Source organism: Oryctolagus cuniculus, chromosome 1 (assembly GCF_051225735.1).
Source record: "Oryctolagus cuniculus isolate XC-2025 breed Fujian yellow rabbit chromosome 1, ASM5122573v1, whole genome shotgun sequence".
Taxonomy (NCBI): Eukaryota; Metazoa; Chordata; class Mammalia; order Lagomorpha; family Leporidae; genus Oryctolagus; species Oryctolagus cuniculus.
In genome coordinates this window covers 44,074,938-44,095,216 of record NC_142867.1, presented here as the reverse complement: position 1 = coordinate 44,095,216, position 20,279 = coordinate 44,074,938, and the positions used below count along the sequence as shown (strand labels likewise).

At 38.3% G+C, this 20,279-nt stretch overlaps 1 protein-coding gene across 23 annotated transcripts in view; it reads left to right on the top strand.

Annotated features, from left to right (window-relative positions):
• Window positions 1-20,279, top strand: part of ANO5 (anoctamin 5) — a 116,181-nt gene that overhangs the window by 22,103 nt on the left and 73,799 nt on the right. For 7 of the 23 annotated variants that reach the window (XM_051824965.3, XM_051824961.3, XM_089310523.1 and 4 more), the window contains exons 3-5: window positions 10,439-10,486; window positions 14,555-14,596; window positions 17,491-17,604. The exons of 3 other annotated variants lie outside the window; for them this stretch is intronic. In XM_051824965.3, coding sequence (XP_051680925.2) covers window positions 10,439-10,486; window positions 14,555-14,596; window positions 17,491-17,604 — 204 coding nt within the window. Of the gene's footprint in view, window positions 1-4,485; window positions 4,535-10,438; window positions 10,487-14,554; window positions 14,597-17,490; window positions 17,605-20,279 lie in introns of all 23 variants that reach the window. 13 more of the 23 variants (XM_051824963.3, XM_089310530.1, XM_089310528.1 and 10 more) reach the window with 4 other exon arrangements.

The window sequence follows — 20,279 nt, the reverse complement described above, 5'->3', positions numbered from 1 at the left end:
ACCTTTCATTTCTTTTTTTGAAAAGATTTATTTTTATTTATTTGAAAGAGTTACAGATAGAGATAGAGCCATACAGAGAGAGAGAGAGAGAGAGAGAGGTCTTCCGTCTGATGGTTCACTCCCCAAATGGCCCCAATAGCCAGAGCTGAGCTGATCCAAAGCCAGTAGCCAGGAGCTTCTTTTGGGTCTCCCACATGGGTACAGGGACCCAAGGACGTGGGCCATCTTCTGCTTTTCCAGGCCATAGCACAGAGCTGGATCAGAAGTGGAGCAGCCAAGACTCGAATGGGCACCCAGTGGGATGCCTGCCCTGCATGCCAGGGCTTTAACCCACTGCAATGCATTGCCAACCCCTCTAACGATATTTCAATAAAATTATTTTTCTAGAAGGCTCTAGTGTGGGGTTTCATAAATGAATGAGACAGATCATGGACATCTTCACCTGAAGAGTGCGCCCTGGATTGCTTTGGCCAGCACTTTCTATTAGAGGGTATCAGCAAGTCTACAAGCCAGCTGGCACATAGGCACAGTTGATGTACAACTTTAGGTGGGAAAGGAATCCAGTCTGGTGATCCATGACTGGGAACAGAACTGTGGTGTAAATCTTCAAAGACAGGTCCATTCAAATGTTCCTGCAATTAACATCCATTCAGCCCCCTGCTGTCTAGGCTGCCACATTCCTTTAGGGGCAGCTTATGCCCCCCATTGCCTATTTTGATGGAGATCAGAAACCTTAGCCTTTCCTCTAATTTCATGGCAGTTTCCTGCCTTGAGACACACTCAAGCAGCATCATCTACTATAGGTCCAAAATTATGCAAGTGGCTGTTACAGATGTAAAATCCTTATGTTGAGTTGAGGGTGTCCAATTAGATATAAACAGTGCCCCAGATTGGCAGTGTGCTAGTTGGCTGGATAAGCTGGCTCCATAAACTGGTTTACATAAGATTCCTACAAGTTCTAGGATACCTTTAAATGTATAGTGACCAGAATTTGAGAAAAATAGAATATAAGAATCAGAAGATGAAGATCATATGGTGTAGTAACTTTTTTAAAAAGATATATTCATTTTATTTGAATGGTAGAATTGTAGAGAGAGAGATCTTCTATCTGCTGGTTCACTCTCCATATGGCTGCAACAGCCGGGGCTGGCCAGGCCAAACCAGGAGCCTTGGGGCTTCATCTGGGACCCCCACATTGGTGCAGGGGCCTAAGCATTTGAGCATCTTCTGCTGCTTTCCCAGGCACACCAGCAGGGAGACGGATTGAAAATGGAGCAGCCATGACTTGAACCAGCACCCATATGGGATGCCAGAGCCTCAGGTGGCAGCCTTACCCTCTGTGCCATAGCATTGGTTCATGGTATAGTGGTTTTTACAGTGTAGTATAGAGAATAATAATTATATGAAGAGTTTCTTAAAAATGCGGACCCTTGGGCCTTAGCTCAAATACTAATCGATATCTTTGGGGATAAAGGTGAGGAAGTAATGAAGGATGCAATAGCTTCATGACTAAATTTTATGTAAGGCTTTGTGTGCCTTTGTAGTACTAGTTAAATACAAACTTGAGCGAGTTAACTTCTCTATACCACAGCTTCCATGAAATAAGATTAAACAAACATAAGAAATTCTCAAATTCTCAACTGTGTTGGCTTTATAAAATTAGTTTTAAGGGCTGACACTGTGTTATAGTAGGTTGAGCCTCCACCTGAGGCTCTGGCATACCATATGTGTGATCCTTCGAGTCCCAGCTGGTCCACTTCCAATCCAGCTCCCTGCTAAGGTACCTGGGAAATCAGTGGAAGATGGCCCAAGTGCTTGACTCCTGTACCCACAAGGGAGAACTGGGGGAAGTTCCTGGCTTCTGGCTTCAGCCTGGCCCAGCCCTTGCCATTGTGGCCATTTGGGGAGTGAGACAGCAGATGGAAGACATCTCTGTTTCTCCCTTTCTGTTTTAACTCTGGCTCTCAAATAAATAAATAAATAAATAAAATTTTTAAAAATTAATTCTTGCTTATTTTCTAGTGATCATTACCATAAATTTACTAAATTTACTGTGTCATATATATATATTAAAGATTTATTTATTTATTTGAAAGTCAAAGTTACACAGAGAGAGAAGGGGAGGCAGAGAGAGAGAGGTCTTCCATCCACCTGTTTATTCCCTAGTTGGCTGCTACAGCTGAAGCTGTGCAGATGTGAAACTAGGAGCCAGGAGTTTCTTCCAGGTCTCCCACGCAGGTGCAGGGACCCAGGGATTTGGGCCATCTTCCACTGTCTTAGCAGAGAGCTTGATTGGAAGTGGAGCATCCAGAACTTGACCCAGGGCACAAATGGGATGCTGGCACTGTAGGCAGTGGCCTTACCCGCTATGCCACAGCAGTCCCCCTCCACTGTGTCTTATATTTTTAATTCACATGTATTTTCTAGATCTCCACAAAGACTGTACAATGTTCAATGATGACTTACATTAATTGTATTTATTTTTTTTTTATTTATTTATTTATTTATTTATTTTTTGACAGGCAGAGTGGACAGTGAGAGAGAGAGACAGAGAGAAAGGTCTTCCTTTGCCGTTGGTTCACCCTCCAATGGCCGCCGCGGCCGGCGCGCTGCGGCCGGCGCACCGCGCTGATCCGATGGCAGGAGCCAGGAGCCAGGTGCTTTTCCTGGTCTCCCATGGGGTGCAGGGCCCAAGCACCTGGGCCATCCTCCACTGCACTCCCTGGCCACAGCAGAGGGCTGGCCTGGAAGAGGGGCAACCGGGATAGAATCCGGCACCCCGACCGGGACTAGAACCCGGTGTGCCGGCGCCGCTAGGCGGAGGATTAGCCTAGTGAGCCGCGGCGCCGGCCTATGATGACTTACATTAATTGTAAATAAGAGGCTACTACTCTGGAATTTAGCCCTTTTTAGCATTCATGAAACCACAGAAGATCCTTTGAAAAAATAATATATATATATATTTCAATTAGTTTTATATAGTTGAATAAAAAGGTTATGTGAAGTTTATAAAGTAGAACTATATAAACTGGCTTATTATTCTGCCTACTAGACTTTGGCATTGGGATTCTGAATACAGATAGTCTAATTATAAAGCTTACTCTTTAGTCACTCTACAATATTACTTTTTTAAGTATACTATTTTAGGGTCTGATATTGTGGCATAGTGTAAAGCCTGTTCCACTTTTGATCCAGCTCTCTGCTAATGGCCTTGGAAAACCAGTGGAAGAAGGCTCAGGTGCTACCTGTGTGGGAGACCGGGGTGAAACTGGCCCAGCCCTGGTCATTGCAACCATTCAGAGAGTGAATCAATGGATAGAAGATCTCTCTCTTTGTGTCTCCCTCTCTTTCTCTCTGACATAAAAAAAAAAAAGTACTATTTTAAGAACCTTATGCGCTGGTGCCCGCAGCTCACTAGGCTAATCCTCCGCATTGCGGCGCTGGCACACCGGGTTCTAGTCCCAGTCGGGGCGCCAGATTCTTTCCCGGTTGCCCCTCTTCCAGGCCAGCTCTCTGCTGTGGCCAGGGAGTGCCGTGGAGGATGATCCAAGTGCTTGGGCCCTGCACCCCATGGGAGACCAGGATGAGCACCTGGCTCCTGCCATCGGATCAGCGCGGTGTGCCGGCCACAGCGCGCCGGCTGCGGCGGCCACTGGAGGGTGAACCAACGGCAAAGGAAGACCTTTCTCTCTGTTTCTCTCTCTCTCTGTCCACTCTGCCTGTCAAAAAACAACAACAACAACAACAACAAAAAACAAACAAACAAACAAAAAAACGTATGCAAGATTCAGTCATGAAGCCATCTAGTTCTGGACATTTCTTTTTTTGGAAGTTTTAAATTATTTCTTCCTCAATCTCTTTGTTAATGATCTGTTAGAGCTTTCTATTTCATGATTCAATTTTATTAGATTATGTAGGAACTTATCCTTTTCCTCTACCAAGCATAGGAAACCTTTTCCCTGCCAAGGGCCATTTGGATATATATGATGTCATTCACAGACCATACAAAATTTTCAACTTAAAAATTAGGCACCTGTAGATTTTTTGAATTTTGAGTTCCACCTGAGGCTGCCTTGGCAGGGCCAGGCCAAATGATTTTACGTCTCTCATTAGGCCCATGGGCGGGATGTTTACCACTCCTGCTAGGCTATCCAATTTGTTGGCTTAAACTTGTTCATAATAGCCCCTTATGATTTTTATTTCTAAGGCATCTGTTGTAAAGTTTTTACTTTCAATTCTGATTTGATTGGATTTTTCTCTCTTTTTCTTAATCTATTAAGGGCTATGTTGGGTTTATTTTTTCAGAGCAGTAACTCTTGATTTTATTTACTTCCTTTGTTTTTTCTGTTCTCAATTTCATTTATTCTTTTTCTGATCTATATTTTTCCATCCTTTTGCTAATCTTTGGTTAATTTTGGATGTGTTTGCTTCTTGAAGCATGTGTTAGACTATTAATTGAGCATCTTTTTTTCCTTTTTAATGTAGGTATATATTGTTATGAATTTTCCTCATGGACCTACATTGGCTGTATCCCATGAGTTTTGATATGTTGTCTTTATATTGTCATTTATTCAAGACATCTTATTTTTTAAATTACCATTTTATTTTTTGACCCATTGATTACTCAGGAGCATCTTGTTTAAGTTCTAGTTATTAGTGAATTTCTCAAAATTCCTTTTGCTATTAACTTCTAGTTTCATACTGTTGTGGTACAAATACAACATGAGATATGATTTTGATCTTTTTGAATTTGTTAAATTTTGTGTGTGTGGAGGCCTGTGTGATGGCACAGAGGGTAAAGTCACCACCTGTGATGTCAGCATATTATACATTACACAGTCCTGGTTTAAGCTCAGTCTGTTCCACTTTCTGTTCAGCTGCCTGCTAATGTGCCTGTTAGGGTAGCTGGGAATGAATCAAGTGCTTGGGCCCCTGCAATCCATGTGGAAGAACCAAATGGAATTCCAGGCTTCTGGCTTTGTCTTGGCCCAGTCCCAGCTGTTGCAGACATTTGGGGAATGAACCAGAAGATGGAATATTTTTTTTTCTCTCTGTCTCTCCCTCTCTCTGATTACTTTTGATATATTTAGTGTGTGGCTTCCTTGTACCCATCAATAAACAAACCAACTGAACTTTTCTAGGCTAATTGAAGACATATTTTGAGTCAATGTTTAGTAAAACTGTACTGAATTCATTTGTTTTCTTATTGGTGAGTGTAGCAGTATGGTAAATTTTTAGAGGTCTCTACTTCAGAACTGAATGAGCAAGATATGTATTAACTTCATTTGCTTGCTGATATATTTAGGTGAGCTAGTGGAGTTCATTAAGGGGGCCATAGTAGATAGCATCACATACATATGAAATGGGATTTGGAGCATGTATTTAGAGACTGCAGTTTCCCACGATTCTAACCAACAGTTTTAGTATCAATTTAATACCATAGAAGATTTTCATCTTTTTGTATTTCTGCATAGAGAACCTAAAGTTTTTGTTTTTTAAATTTAAATGCTCCCCATAGTAGAGCTTCACCTGCCCTATTTAATACAGTAGTACAAAAACTGGCATGTGTTCAAAATTATGTCTTCATACTCCTTAAGAACACAAAGAAATAATTTCTTTATCCAGTCTACTGTTGATGGGCATTTGGGTTGGTTCCATGTCTTAGATATTGTGAAGTGAGCTGCAATAAACATTTAGGTGCATACAGCTTTTTTGTTTGCCGATTTAATTTCCTTTGGGTAAATTCCAAGGAGTGGGATGGCTGGGTTGTATGGTAGGGTTATATTCAGGTTTCTGAGGAATCTCCAGACTGACTTCCATAGTGGCTTTACCAGTTTGCATTCCCACCAACAGAGGGTTAGTGTCCCTTTTTCCCCACATCCTTGCCAGCATCAGTTGTTGGTAGATTTCTGAATGTGAGCCATTCTAACTGGGGTGAGGTGAAACCTCATTGTGGTTTTCATTTGCATTTCCCTGATGACTAGTGATCTTGAACATTTTTTCATGTGCCTGTTGGCCATTTGGATTTCCCCTTTTGAAAAATGTCTACTGAGGTCCTTGACCCATCTCTTAAGTGGGTTTTTTCCTTTGTTGTTGTGGAACTTCTTGATGTCTTTGTAGATTGGTTACTAAGGCTTTATCTGTTGCATAGTTTGCAAATATTTTTTCCCATTCTGTCGGATGCCTCTTCACTTTCCTGACTGAAATTATGGGACATGTAATCTATAGAATACTATAGCAGTAAAAAACAATGAAATCCTGTCATTTTCAACAAAATTGAGGAATCTGGAAAACATCATGCTGAGTGAAATAAGCCAGCCCCAAAGGGAAAAATACCATATGTTATCCCTGATGGATAACAACCTACCAGGCACCAAAAAGGATACCTGTGGAACTGAAATGGACACTATGAGAAACAGTAACTTGAGCAGTCCTTGTCCTGAATGTTGATGAACAACTTAACACTTTATCCCTTTTAGTATTTTTTGTTCTACTTAATACTTTTGGTTGAATTCTGTAATCAATACACAGTTATTCTTAAGTGTTGAGACTTAACTGAAAAGTGATCGCTGTTAAATATAAGAGTGGGAATAAGAGAGGGAGAAGATGTACAATTTGGGACCTGCTCAAGCTGACTTGCCCCAAACGGTAGAGTTAGAAACATACCAGGGGATTCCAATTCAATCCCATCAAGGTGGCATGTACCAATGCTATCTCACTAGTCCCAGTGATCAATTTCAGTTCATAATTGATCATAATGATAGGACTAAGAGTCAAAGGGATTACATAAACAAGACTAGTGTCTGCTAATACTAACCGATAGAATTAAAAAGGAGAGAACGATCTAACATGGGAAGCGAGATACACAGCAAATTCATAGAATGGCAGATATCCTAAATAGCACTCCAGCCTCAGAATCAGCCCTTAAGGCATTCAGATCTAGCTGAAGAGCCCATGAGATTATTTGAGGCGTGGAAACCAAGACACTCTGACATAAAAAAAAAAAAAGAAAGAACTAAGTGAAAAATCCCTGCAAGTGAGATGCCAGTGGAAATAATGGGCCATCAAGAGGTACCTTGGGTCATGCTCAAGCTGACTTGCCCCAAACGGTAGAGTTAGAAACATACCAGGGGATTCCAATTCAATCCCATCAAGGAGGTACCTTTCTTTTTTATATATATATATTCTTTCAACTTTTACTTAATGAATATAAATTTCCAAAGTACAGCTTATGGATTACAATGGCTTCCCCCCCATAACTTCTCTCCCACCTGCAACCCTCCCCTTTCCCACTCCCTCTCCCGTTCCATTCACATCAAGATTCATTTTCAATTGTCTTTATATACAGAAAATCAGTTTAGCATATATTAAATAAAGGTTTCAACAGTTTGCACCCACATAGAAACACAAAGTGAAAAATACTGTTTGAGTACTAGTTATAGCATCAAATCTCAATGTACAGCACATTAAGGACAAAGATCCTACATGAGGAGTAAGTGCACAGTGACTCCTGTTGTTGACTTAACAAATTGACACTCTTGTTTATGGCATCAGTAATCATCCTAGGCTCTTGTCATGAGTTGCCAAGGCTATGATAGCCTTTTGAGTTCACTGACTCTGATCATATTTAGACAAGGTCATAGTCAAAGTGGAAGTTCTCTCCTCCCTTCAGAAAAAGGTACCTCCTTCTTTGAAGACCTGTTCTTTCCACTGGGATCTCACTCACAGAGATCTTTCATTTAGGTCATTTTTTTTTTTTTTTTGCCAGAGTGTCTTGGCTTTCCATGCCTAAAATACTCTCATGGGCTTTTCAGCCAGATCCAAATGCCTTAAGGGCTGATTCTGAGGCCAGAGTACTGTTTAGGACATCTGCCATTCTATGAGTCTGCTGTGTATCCTGCTTCCCATGTTAGATCGTTCTCTCCTCTTTTTATTCTATCAGCTAGTATTTGCAGACACTAGTCTTGTTTATGTGATCCCTTTGACTCTTAGTCCTATCATTATGATCAATTACGAACTGAAATTGATCACCGGAACTAGTGAGATGGCATTGGTACATGCCATCTTGATGGGATTGAATTGGAATCCCCTGGTATGTTTCTAACTCTACCGTTTGGGGCAAGTCAGCTTGAGCAGGTCCCAAATTGTACATCTTCTCCCTCTCTTATTCCCACTCTTATATTTAACAGCGATCACTTTTCAGTTAAGTCTCAACACTTAAGAATAACTGTGTATTGATTACAGAATTCAACCAAAAGTATTAAGTAGAACAAACAAACAAATACTAAGAGGGATAATGTATTAAGTTGTTCATCAATAGTCAGGGCAAGGGCTTATCAAGTCACCGTTTCTCATAGTGTTCATTTCACTTTAACAGGTTTCATTTTTGGTGCTTGGTTAGTTTTCATCGATCAGGGAGAACATATGATATTTGTCCCTTTGGGACTGGCTTATTTCACTCAGTATAATGCTTTCCAGATTCCTAACAGGGATCACTTTTCAGTTAAAATTTAAACACCTAAGAATAGTTGTTTGTTAATTACAGAGTTCAACCAATAGTACTAGAACAAAAAAAAATACTAAAGTGGATAAAGCATTACATTGTACATCAACAGTCAGGGCAAGAGCTGATCAATTCACTCTTTCTCATAGTGTCCATTTCAAAAGAATGAGGCACCTTTCTCTGAAGGGAGGAGTGAATTCCACTTTGACTATGACCTTGTCTAAATATGATCAGAGTCAGTGAACTCAAAAGGCTTTCATAGCCTTGGCAACTCATGACAAGAGCCTAGGATGATTACTGATGCCATAAACAAGAGTGTCAATTTGTTAAGTCAACAACAGGAGTCACTGTGCACTTACTCCTCATGTAGGATCTCTGTCCTTAATGTGCTGTACATTGTGACTTATTGCTATAACTAGTACTCAAACAGTACTTTATACTTTGTGTCTCTCTGTGGGTGCAAACTGTTGAAATCTTTACTTAACATATACTAAACTGATCTTCTATATATAAAGAGAATTGAAAATGCATCTTGATGTGAATGGAAGGGGAGAGGGAGCAAGAAAGGGGAGGGTTGCAGGTGGGAGGGAAGTTATGGGGGGGGAAGCCACTGTAATCCATAAGCTATACTTTGGAAATTTATATTTGTTAAATAAATGTTAAAAAAAAAAAGAACAGAAAGCAGTTACTACTTCTCTGTGACTCCATCTGTGACTTAACTTTTGTAGCATTGAGTGTATTTCCCAAGATGGTCTGTGCAATGTTTTTAAAATGTTTTCACATACTTTCTTTTTTTTTAAGATTTTATTTATTTGAGAGGTAGAATTACATACTTAGAGAGGAAGAGATAGAGAGAAAGGCCTTCCATCTACTGGTTCACTCCCTAAATGGCCACGATGGCCTGAGCTGTGCCTATTTGAAGTCAGAAGCCAGGAGCTTCTTCCAGGTCTCCCACACAGGTGCAGTGGCCTAAGCACTTAGGCCATCTTTTACTGCTTTCCCCGACCATGGCAGAGAGCTGGATTAGAAGAGAAGCAGCTGGGAACTGGTATCGGCATCCATATGGGATGTCATTGCAATGGATGGAGGTTTAACCCACTATGCCACAGCACTGGCCCCATGTCCACAGCACTTCCTATGTATTCTTTTCAAAATTGGTTTTCCCAGCATTACCTGTGCATAATGAGATACTGGTTGTATTTTTCCAAAAACAATATTAAATGAATCTTCAGTCTAGATACGAATTTCAGGACATTTCTTGTAGTTGCTGCCTAGCCATAGCACTCTACTAATTGTATTTCTAGAAAGCTGAGAAGTGTCTGGGTGCTCTTGCAGGAGCATGTTCTGTGGTATGTGAGCCATCATATGAGTGATGCATCATATGGCTTTAATTAAAATCAGTTTGTAGTTGTGTAGTGTTTTCTCCCTAGGTTGTAAGTATGAATTCCAAAGAATTCTAATGGTACGTTTTCCAAGGTAAATATTTGTTTTCAAGCAAATGTTGAAAGGCATAAACAACCAATTAATTCTGCCCTTTGTTTTGATCCTCTTCAAGATTCAGTATAATTAAAAGAATAGACTTCTTGTTGTTTTTTTCTTTTCATTGTTTGATATGCTGCCTCCCAAATTCTAATTCTGGCTCAAGCTCCCTGTCTTCACCCACAGAGATACACTCAAAGACAAACAGATAAGTATACCCACATGCACACAAACACACACGCACATGTGTATACACATACACAGTGTTGAATACCATTTCAGGTGCTTCATAACTCTCTTGGGACCCAGCTTTAGCATTTCTGCATAGAAAACTTACAGAGAACCTGGAGGTTTTTTTTTAATATTATTATTATTATTGTTGAAACTTAAATGTTCTCCTAGCCCTATCTGTGCTATTATTAAACATGACTGTCTTCCCCTTGGTTCTATTAATAGAGCATGAGCAGCAGAGAGACCAATTTACTCATCAATGAAGAATCAATGGTAAGCAACAAACGACACTATCCTTTCTTGGGTGGACATGGATGGAACATGTTTTGCAGTCTACGGTGGTATTATTCTCTTTCCCAGTTCTCTTATTCAGGCTCTATATATATATATTCAGGCCACCTATAAGGTGGTGTTTAAAAACCTATTACTTTAGAAAAAAAAAGTCAGTTCCTTAAGGGAAAAAATGATATCAAATATATTAATTTGAATTACATGTTAGACATAGCACTTTACATGCATTTTAATGTTTCTCAGTTTTGCAATTGAGAAAATGAATGGTTTAAGAAGTTGACTTGATCAAAATTATCCCTATTTTTAATGGACTAGAACTCAAGTTTCTGAAGCCTACTTCAAAATCCTTACTGTGTCACAGCACTCTTCTTTGAAGTAAATACCTAAGAATAATCATGGAGAAATGTGATTTTTTTAAAAAATAAAATGTCATTTATGATGTTAGTAAAGGACTTACTTTTTTTTTTTTTTTAGTTGCATAGTAAATGAAAGATGCTGTTCAGGAAGATGTAGACAGTTTCACAGTACAAATGTTTCTATATTGAAAATTTTCACATAGGTGATGGTTTGCTTTTCAGTAGGCTACCAATATACACTGTTCTGATGAGGATTGGTCAAATTAAACTGAAATTTTGTTGATTAATTTTCTTTATTTTTATTTTTTGATTGTACAAACATTAATGTGATTTCCCTCTTGCAAACTATTCATTGAATAAGATTTGGTGGAACCTAAACCTCACACAATTTTATTGTCATTTTTTAAGGAAAATATTTTACTTTAAAAATTTTACAACAAGATTTTCCTGTGAGATTACATGACTAGATTCCTTTCTAAATCCTTGGCAGGCCCACAGTAGATAGCATTACATACAAATGAAATGGGATTTGGAGCATGTGTTTACTAGAGGCTGAGAGTCTCCCATGATTCTTCTGAGTGGTTGCAGTCTCAATTTAATATCATGAGTGATATTCATCTTTTAGTATTTTTTAATAGAACACCTTACATTTTCATTATTGAAATTTATTTACTTTTTAAGATTTTATTTTATATTTGAAAATCAGAGTTACAGAGGGAGGGAGAGACAGGAAGAGGGAAAGAGATATTCCATGTGCTGACTCACTCCCCAGATGGCCGCAATGGCCAACACTGGACCAGGCCTCAGACAGGATCCAGGAGCTTCTTCCAGGTCTCCCAAATGGTTGGCAGAGGCCTAAACACTTGGACAATCTTCCATGGCTTTTCCCAGGCCATTAGCAGGGAGCTGGATCAGCAGTCAGGACATGAACCGGCATCCATATGGGTTGCTGGCATCACAGGTGGCACTTTTACCTGTTATGCCACAGTAATGGCCCCGTTATTGAAATTTAATGCTTGGATCCAGCACTGTGGTGCAGTGGGTAAAGCCGCCCATCTATGGCACTGGTATCCCAAATATAGGTACTATTTGGAGTCCTAGTTGCTCTACTTCTGATCCAGCTCCCTGCTAATGCACCTGGGAAAGCAGAGGAAGATGGCCCAAGTATGTGGGCCCCTGCACCTAGTTGGTAGACCTAGAAGAAGCTCCTGGCTCCTGGATTCTCATTGGCCCAGCTCCAGCTGCTGTGGCCTTTTGGGGAACGAACCAGCAGATGGAAGATCTCTCTCTTTGTCTCCCTCCCTCTTTCTCTAACTCTGCTTTTCAAATAAATAAATATTAAAAAAAACTTTATATAAAAAAGAAATTTAAATGCTTCCCTTGCATCACTGGCACTATTGTATTGAGTACAGTAGTACAAAGGTTGGTGTGGGTTGAAAATTATGTCTTCGTCCTTTATTCGCTTGAAGGTAAATACATAAACTGGAATTATAGAACAAAACATTTTCAGGTAAGTGTTTCTTTCTTCTTTTTTTCCTCTCCATCCTTCTGTGGCAACCATTTTCATTTTTAAGTTTTTTTTTCAGTGATATTGCAAATATCCCTACTATGAATACCTTTAGGAATTCATCTGAAAGTATTTTGGTTAGTGTATCTTTCTGCATTGGAGTTCTCTATCAAAGAACCAAGGCATATATAGCTTTGTCATTTATCTCCAAATTCCTCTTCATTTAACATGTTTGACAAATATATGAGAGTGCCAGTTTCCTGCTTTTAGATTTTTTTCTTTCTGATATTGAAACACCAAGTAACTATTAGGAGCTCTTTCAGTTAGCTCAGCATCTTAGTATAGTTTAAATGTGCATTTTTCTTAAGATGAGTGAAATGCATTTTTTTCTACACTGAATGGTCATTTTAATTAATTTGTTACATCAGTCTGTTCATATATCTTCTCCATTTGCCTGTCAGGTAGTTAGATTTTTATTTTTTCTCTTGATTTTTTTTTTGGGGGGGGGACTATGTACATCTTTAACATTATCTTTTTACCTATGATAAAAGTTGCAAATACTTTACCCGCTTATGTTATGTCTAATAATTGAAATTTTAAATTCTAAAAAACTTTGAAATGACCTGTGATATTTCATTATCTATGCTGACATTATCTTTGGTTACACAGTATATGTTTAAAATTTATAAGTAAATTTTTTTGAAAACTTCACTTTCATGTAATTTTAGATTTACAGATTTATTACAAATATACTACACTTTCCTTATACCCCATGTCTTCTGTTATCTTCTTCTATTAGCATCTTACATTAGTATGGTTTATTTCTCACAATAAAGTTAATTTATTCACATTTCCTTAGGTTTTTCCTAATGTCTTGTTTCTATTTCAATATCCCATCAAAGAAACTGCATTGCATTGAGTAGTCAGCTCTTAAGGAGCCCCTGGCTGACACAGTTTCACATACATTTCTTGTTTTTGAGACGCACCATTCAGGTATTTTGAAGAATGTCCCTTATTTGGGGCCTAGAACTCAATCTAGGTTTTTCATATGGGTTGAAGGCACCCAGGTACTTGAGCCATAACCATCTACCTCCTAGAGTGCACATTAGAAGGAAGCTAGAATGAAAGCAGGGCCAGGACCTGAATCCAGACTCTTCAAAATGAGATGCTGGTGTCCAAACAACATCTTAACTTCCACAACAAACGCATGCCTCCCAAATATCATTGATTATCCAAGATATTTTTTGGTAATTGCCTTGGTATTTTAAATAATGATTACAGTAATCGAAGATTGGAGACAATTCATGATTTAAAAAATTAAATGATATTTTCTCTTTTAGTATATTAGGAAGTCATAAGATATTTTTAAAATAAACTCTGTGTAAGCTTTCTATACATATATACATAAACTTTTGCATATGTAATATCTGCATCATCTCAGTATAATTATAGTAATTCTGTTTTCTTTGCCTGATCAATCAATCAACTATCAAGGTATACTTAACAGCCTATCCATTTTACTCTGTATTTTTATTATTCCAATGTTTTTCTTCATTATCATTTTTTCTCTTTCCTTCTTAATTAAGTTCCACAAATATTTATTATTTAAAGCTATCCTCTAAAGGAGTTAGGGAGGAGAGGGCATATGACACAGCAGTTAGGATGCTGCTTGGGTTGCTCACATCTTATGTTGTAGTGCTTGGTTCAAGTCACAGCTCCTCTAGCTTCCTGGTAATGTGCAACCTAGGAGGCAGCAGATGATGACTCAAGTACTTGGGTCCCTGCTACTCATGTGGGAGACCTTGATTGAGTTCCAGGCTTATAGCTTTTGTCTGGCCCATCCCTGGCTGTTGCAAGCATATGGGGAGTGAACTAGCAGATGGAAGATTCATATTCTCCCTCTCCTTCTCCCTCCCCATTCCTCTCTCTCCCTTTTAAATAAAGTTAAAATAAATAAAATGTTCAAAAAGGAGTTCTGGGAATTTGAAGTCTCTTGCCCATTGGCTATTGCTTTCCTTCAATTTTTTTCCCCCTCTTTCCTCCTTGCTACCTCTCTCCCCTCCAGGATTGAATATCACACACACAGATAAACAATTATAGAGTGATCATACTAAAGTTTGTGTATATGTTTCTTGGAATCTTTAATTCTGGGTAGGAAATCCTAACTCTCTATCGGTTGCTTCACAGCCTGCAAAACGGTATAATTTGTTCCTGCGGCGGCGTCTTATGGTAAAAACCAGCGCTGAATGATGCTGCTTTTGCTCTGGATGGCTGCAGCAATAGCATGGGTCATTTTTCTTCCAAGGAGTACTGTTGATTTGTTGGGACTTTCTCACTGATACCTAGTTCCCAGGGAATTGAAGTTTCAGAATAATGATTCTTAATCTTTTTTAGATCTGATGGAATCTATACCCTCTTTCTAAAAATGTACATACACACACACACACACACACACGCACACATGCACAATCTACATAGCTTCAGAGGAATACAGATTTATGTATCTAAGAATAACTACATCATTCAGAGAAGCCACTCAGATGTTTGTTTCATTATAAATAGGCATTTCTAAGCACAAGTTAAATATGAGCACAAATACTCATACTATAAAATATGATCTAAAGATATAAATGGCATGTTTGGAGCCCAAAAAAAGCACAATGTGTTTTAATAACATTCAGTTATATATAACAGAATTAAGATCTTTCTGCCCCAGTTAACTGGTTTTTAACTGTCTTAAGACATGTACCTCATGGTGATTTACAAGGTTACTGATGATTTTTTTTTCTTTATATTAAGAAAAAAATTCACAGCTTAAACTTTAAATACTACATAATGATAGAAGTTTCGGTCATCCTAAGTCATCCTGGTTCTAAGGAACAAAATAAATATACTCATTATTATTGTACACTCAGGAAAAGAATTAGAATCCCTATTCTCTTAGGTATTTTGTTGAGTCTTTGTCAAAAATGGAGTGTAAATTTTGTCCCCTTTGCACATCTTCAATCAATAGTACCACCCTTCTGGATCACAGTTGAGCTTGTCTGTATAATATGATCGCTTATAAATATGGTAGATGTCAAAATTCTTACATACATGCACACAAATATGGCTGCTACAGACATAGGGCAAGAGAACTATTGCTTTTTCCTTCTGATTTTGTATTTTGATTAAATATAATCAAATTAGAACCATTTGTTCTAATTGGCTTCCACAAATTGATGAATTTCATAAGATAAGCTAATACTATGATGACTTACAAGAATGAATGGTTTTGTTGGTTTTGCTTTGTTTCCTTTTCTTTTCCAAAGTGATTTTCAATCAAACTTATATGTAATAATAGCTGTTACATAGATTTAAAATACCACAAATTGAACATGACCACAAATTGAACATGAGCTTCCTAACTTGTTCATACCTGACTGACTTACATCCGCTGTCTTTTATGGGAGATCCATCTGGCCTGATTTAGGTGAAAAATGGTATAGAATACTATAAAACAATACTTACAGACATAAACTATTAGAAATACCAGTTGTGCCTGGTTGCTCCTCTTCCAGTCCAGCTCTTTGCTGTGGCCCGGGAGTGCATTAGAGGATGGCCTAAGTCCTTGGACCCTGCACCCACATGGGAGACCAGGAGGAGCACCTGGCTCCTGGCTTCGGATCAGTGCGGTGTGCCCGCTGCAGCATGCCAGCCGCAGTGGCCATTGGGGAGTGAACCAACGGAAAAGGAAGACCTTTCTCTCTGTCTCTCTCTCTCACTGTCCACTCTGCCTGTCAAAAAAAAAAAAAAAGAAAAAAAAGAAAAGAAATACCAGTTGTGAAGATTAAAATCATCGAACTTCCTATTCATGGGTTAGCTAAAGTAATTGGAAAGGTGCCTCATTGACATCCAATAAATCATCTATTTCTGTAATTCTATGTGCCACACTTAGGCTATTAATATTAAGTATTACATATTTTATATTAACTATGAGAAGCCAAATCAGCCACACATGAAATTCTTTTAGGAGTTCTCTAGTGTTTTTGCTATTTTGAAAGAGAAATAATTAACAGGCAACACAGCATATGAAATTTAAAGTTTTAAGTTTAGTTATTAAACCAAGCAAATTTGTATAGATTTAAACAAAGGATTGATTTTGTTTCACATGAGAAATCGATGTTAAAGAGAAATTTGCATGAGTATTTACTTGCTGTAAGACCAACTAGCAGGCTCCCAGCTTTCTAATCTTTAACTGCATGTTAATTTTGTTTTAATATTTCAAAAGTAGAATTAGAAAGTGGAATATTTCTGAACTATGAGCATTAATCATAAGTTTCTGAGAGTGACATTCCACTAATTGGTCAGCAATTAATTATACCTCCAAAGTAGTATGTAACTATGAATTATTAAGTGGACTAATAGGTGTGTTGTTTAATGAAGATAACAAAGTTCTCTGAATATGCATTTTGGAATCAGTGTATACATATACTTATTTTATATTTTAGGGTAATTGTAGTATTTTTGTTGTATGCACAAGTAGTCAATTTGCTGATCCTCCTCCTGGGTCTTTTTTATTGAAAGCCCTATATAGAATTTGACTTCATTACATAAGCATACTCTTCTGTTGATGGAAACTCCAATTGTGTGCCCTGATCTGTCATTTCAAGAATCAAATATAACATTAAGTGGTGACCAAATTTTAGATAATCGAGCCTGCATTGTGGAACAGCAGTTTAAGCCACTGTTCACAATGCTGTAATTCCCTATTGGAGCAATGAATCCTGGCTGTTTCACTTCTGATCCAGCTTCTTGCTAAAGATCCTGGAAAGGCAGCAAGAAGGTGGTCCAAATACTTGGATCTCTACCACCCACCTGGAAAATCTAAATGGAGTTCCAGGCTCTTGGATTTGACCTGACCCAGCCTGGGCTGTTGCAACCATTTAGGGAGTAAAGCAGTAGAGAGAAGATCTTTTTCTCTCTGTGTCTCTCTCCCTCTTGCTCACTCTCTCTGTCAGTCTGCTTTTTAAATAAATGAAATAAATCTTTAAGAAAACAAATATTAGGTAATCATTTCCATGTTTTTTGCCACTTGAGAATAAAAATAGAATTTAAAATTGTGCCGTTTATGTCTCCTACAGTTTCAAAAAAATGAGCAAAGCAAAGATTCTATCTTCTTTCGAGATGGGATTAGGCAAATTGATTTTGTACTTTCCTATGTTGATGACTTAAGGAAAGATGCAGAAATAAAAGCGGTAAGTGCCTATGTGAGAAACACAAGAATAACAAAAAGAAGTATATTCTATATTTTGATGTGGATATTCACATTGAATTACATTGTAAAAAGTCAGAGACTTCCGAAGTGTTATTGAAAGCTGAAACTGAGTGAAAAGACTACAAAATAGGCAGCCGAGTAATGAATGTGTGATGCCAATTAAATTTACTGGATGTTTTAGAGACAAAGTCCTTTTACTTCTCCTCCAAGAAGCTGAGGTATTTAGACAGCTCACATTAGATATTAAGTGTGGCCACCAAATTGCAGGAGTTTTTGAAAATAATATAAATCTTTTCAGTGAAAATACTGTTTTGAAATTGTAGGATGAATTTATCCAATCTGCAGTGGACTTTGTATTATATTGTAATTATGATCCTATTTTATTTTCATTATGGCAATTGTCACTTTCAAAGCTGATATTATTTGTTCACTTTTATTTATTTTATTTTTATTTATTTTTTAGAAAGCTTTTACTTAATAAATATAAATTTCATAGGTACAGCTTTAGGAATTCTTCCCCATACCCACCTTAACACTTACACTCCCATCCCACCTTCTGCTCCATCTCCCATTCCATTCTTCATTAATTATCTTTTTATACAGAAGACCAACTCTTTACTAAGTAAAGATTTCAACAGTTTGTACCCACACAGACACACAAAGTATAAAGTACTGTTTGAAGACAAGTTTTACTGTTAATTATCATAGAACAGCTCATTAAGGACAGAGGTCCTACATGGGGAGCAAGTGCACAGTGACTCTTGTTGATTTAACAAATGAAACTCTTATTCATGATGTCAGTGATCACCCGATGCTCTTATGAGCCGCCAAGGCTATGGAAGCCTCTTGAGTCCACAAACTCCATCAGTATTTAGACAGGGCCATAATCAAATGGAAGTTCTATCCTCTCTTTGGAGAAAGGTACCTCTTCTTTGATGGACGCTTCTTTCCACTGGGATCTCACTCATAGAGATCCTTCATGTAGATCATTCTTTGCCAGAGTGTATTGGCTTTCCATGCCTGAAATACTTTCATGGGCTTTTAAGCCAGATCCGAATGGCTTAAGGGCTGATTCTGAGGCCAGAGTGATGTTTAGGGTGTTTGTCATTCTCTGAGTCTGCTGTGTGGCCTGCTTCCCATGTTGCATCGTTCTCTCCTTTTTAATTCTACCTATTGTTATTAGCAGACACTTGGTCTTATTTATGTGATTTTTTTGACACTTATTCCTATATATATAAGTTACACTCTTAAAATGATCGCTTTAACTAGTAAGATGGCATTAGCACCCACTTTAATGGGATTTGGAGTCCCATGGCAAAGTTTTTAGCTTTACCCTTAGTGGTAAGTCCGAGGGAACATCTGCCGAACTGTACATCTCCTCCCTCTCTTATTTGGGCTCTTATTTTTTACTGTGATCAATATTAAATTGGATTTAAAGACTTATGAGTAATTCTGTGTTAAGTAAAGTGTTCAACCAATGATATTAAGTAGAAAAAGAAAAGAGTAAAAAAACTAAAATAATAAACTCATCCTCTAAAGTCAAGACAAGGGCTATTCAAATATTTGTTTCTCATAGTGTAAATTTCACTCCTACATGTTTCCTTTTAGGTGCTCTACTAGTTGTCACAGATCAGGGGGAACATATGATATTTGTCTGTTTGGGACTGGTTTATTTCACTAAGTATGATTTTTTCAGATTCATCAATTTTGGTGCCAATGTCCGGATTTCATTTTTTTTTACCACTCTGTAGTATTCCATTAGTATATATCCCATAATTTCTTTATCCAGTCTTCTGTTGACTGGCATTTAGGTTGATTCCATGTTTTAGCTATCGTGAATTGAGCTGCAATAAACATGGCGGTGCAGATAGCTCTTTCATTTGCCGATTTTATTTCCTTTGGGAAAATTACAAAGGGTGGGATGACTGGGTCCTATGGTAGGACTATATTCAGATTTCTGACATTCCTCCAAATTGTTTTCCATGCTAGCTTTACCAGTTTTCATTCCCACCAACAGTGGATTAGGATACCTTTTTCCCTACATCCTCACCAGCATTTGTTGTTTGTTGATTTCTGTGTGAAAGCCATTCTAACTGGGGTGAGGTGAAAACTCATTGTGGTTTTGATTTGCATTTCCCTGATGGTTAGTGATCCTGAACATTTTTTGCATGTGTCTGTTGGCCATTTGGATTTCCTCTTTGAAAAATGTCTGTTTAATGGGGCCGGCACTGTGGCAGAGCAGGTAAACACCCTGGCCTGAAGTGCTGGCATCCCATATGGGCGTGTGTTCTAGTCCCGGCTGATCCTCTTCCAATGCAGCTCTCTGCTGTGGCCTGGGATAGCAGTAGAAGATGGGCCAAGTCCTTGGGCCCCTGCACCCATGTGGGAGACCCAAAAGAAGCTGCTGGCTCCTGGCTTCAGATCAGTGCCGCTCTGGGCATTGAGGCCATCTGGAGAGTAAACCATTGGATGGAAGATCACTCTCTATCTGCCTCTCTTCTCTCTGTATATCTCTGACTTTTGAATAAATAAATAAATCTTAAAAAAAAAATAAAAATGTCTAAGTCCTTGGCCCTTCTCTTTAGTGGGTTGTTTGTTTTCTTGTTGTGGAGTTTTTGATCTCTTTTTAGATTCTGAATATTAGTCTTTTGGCTA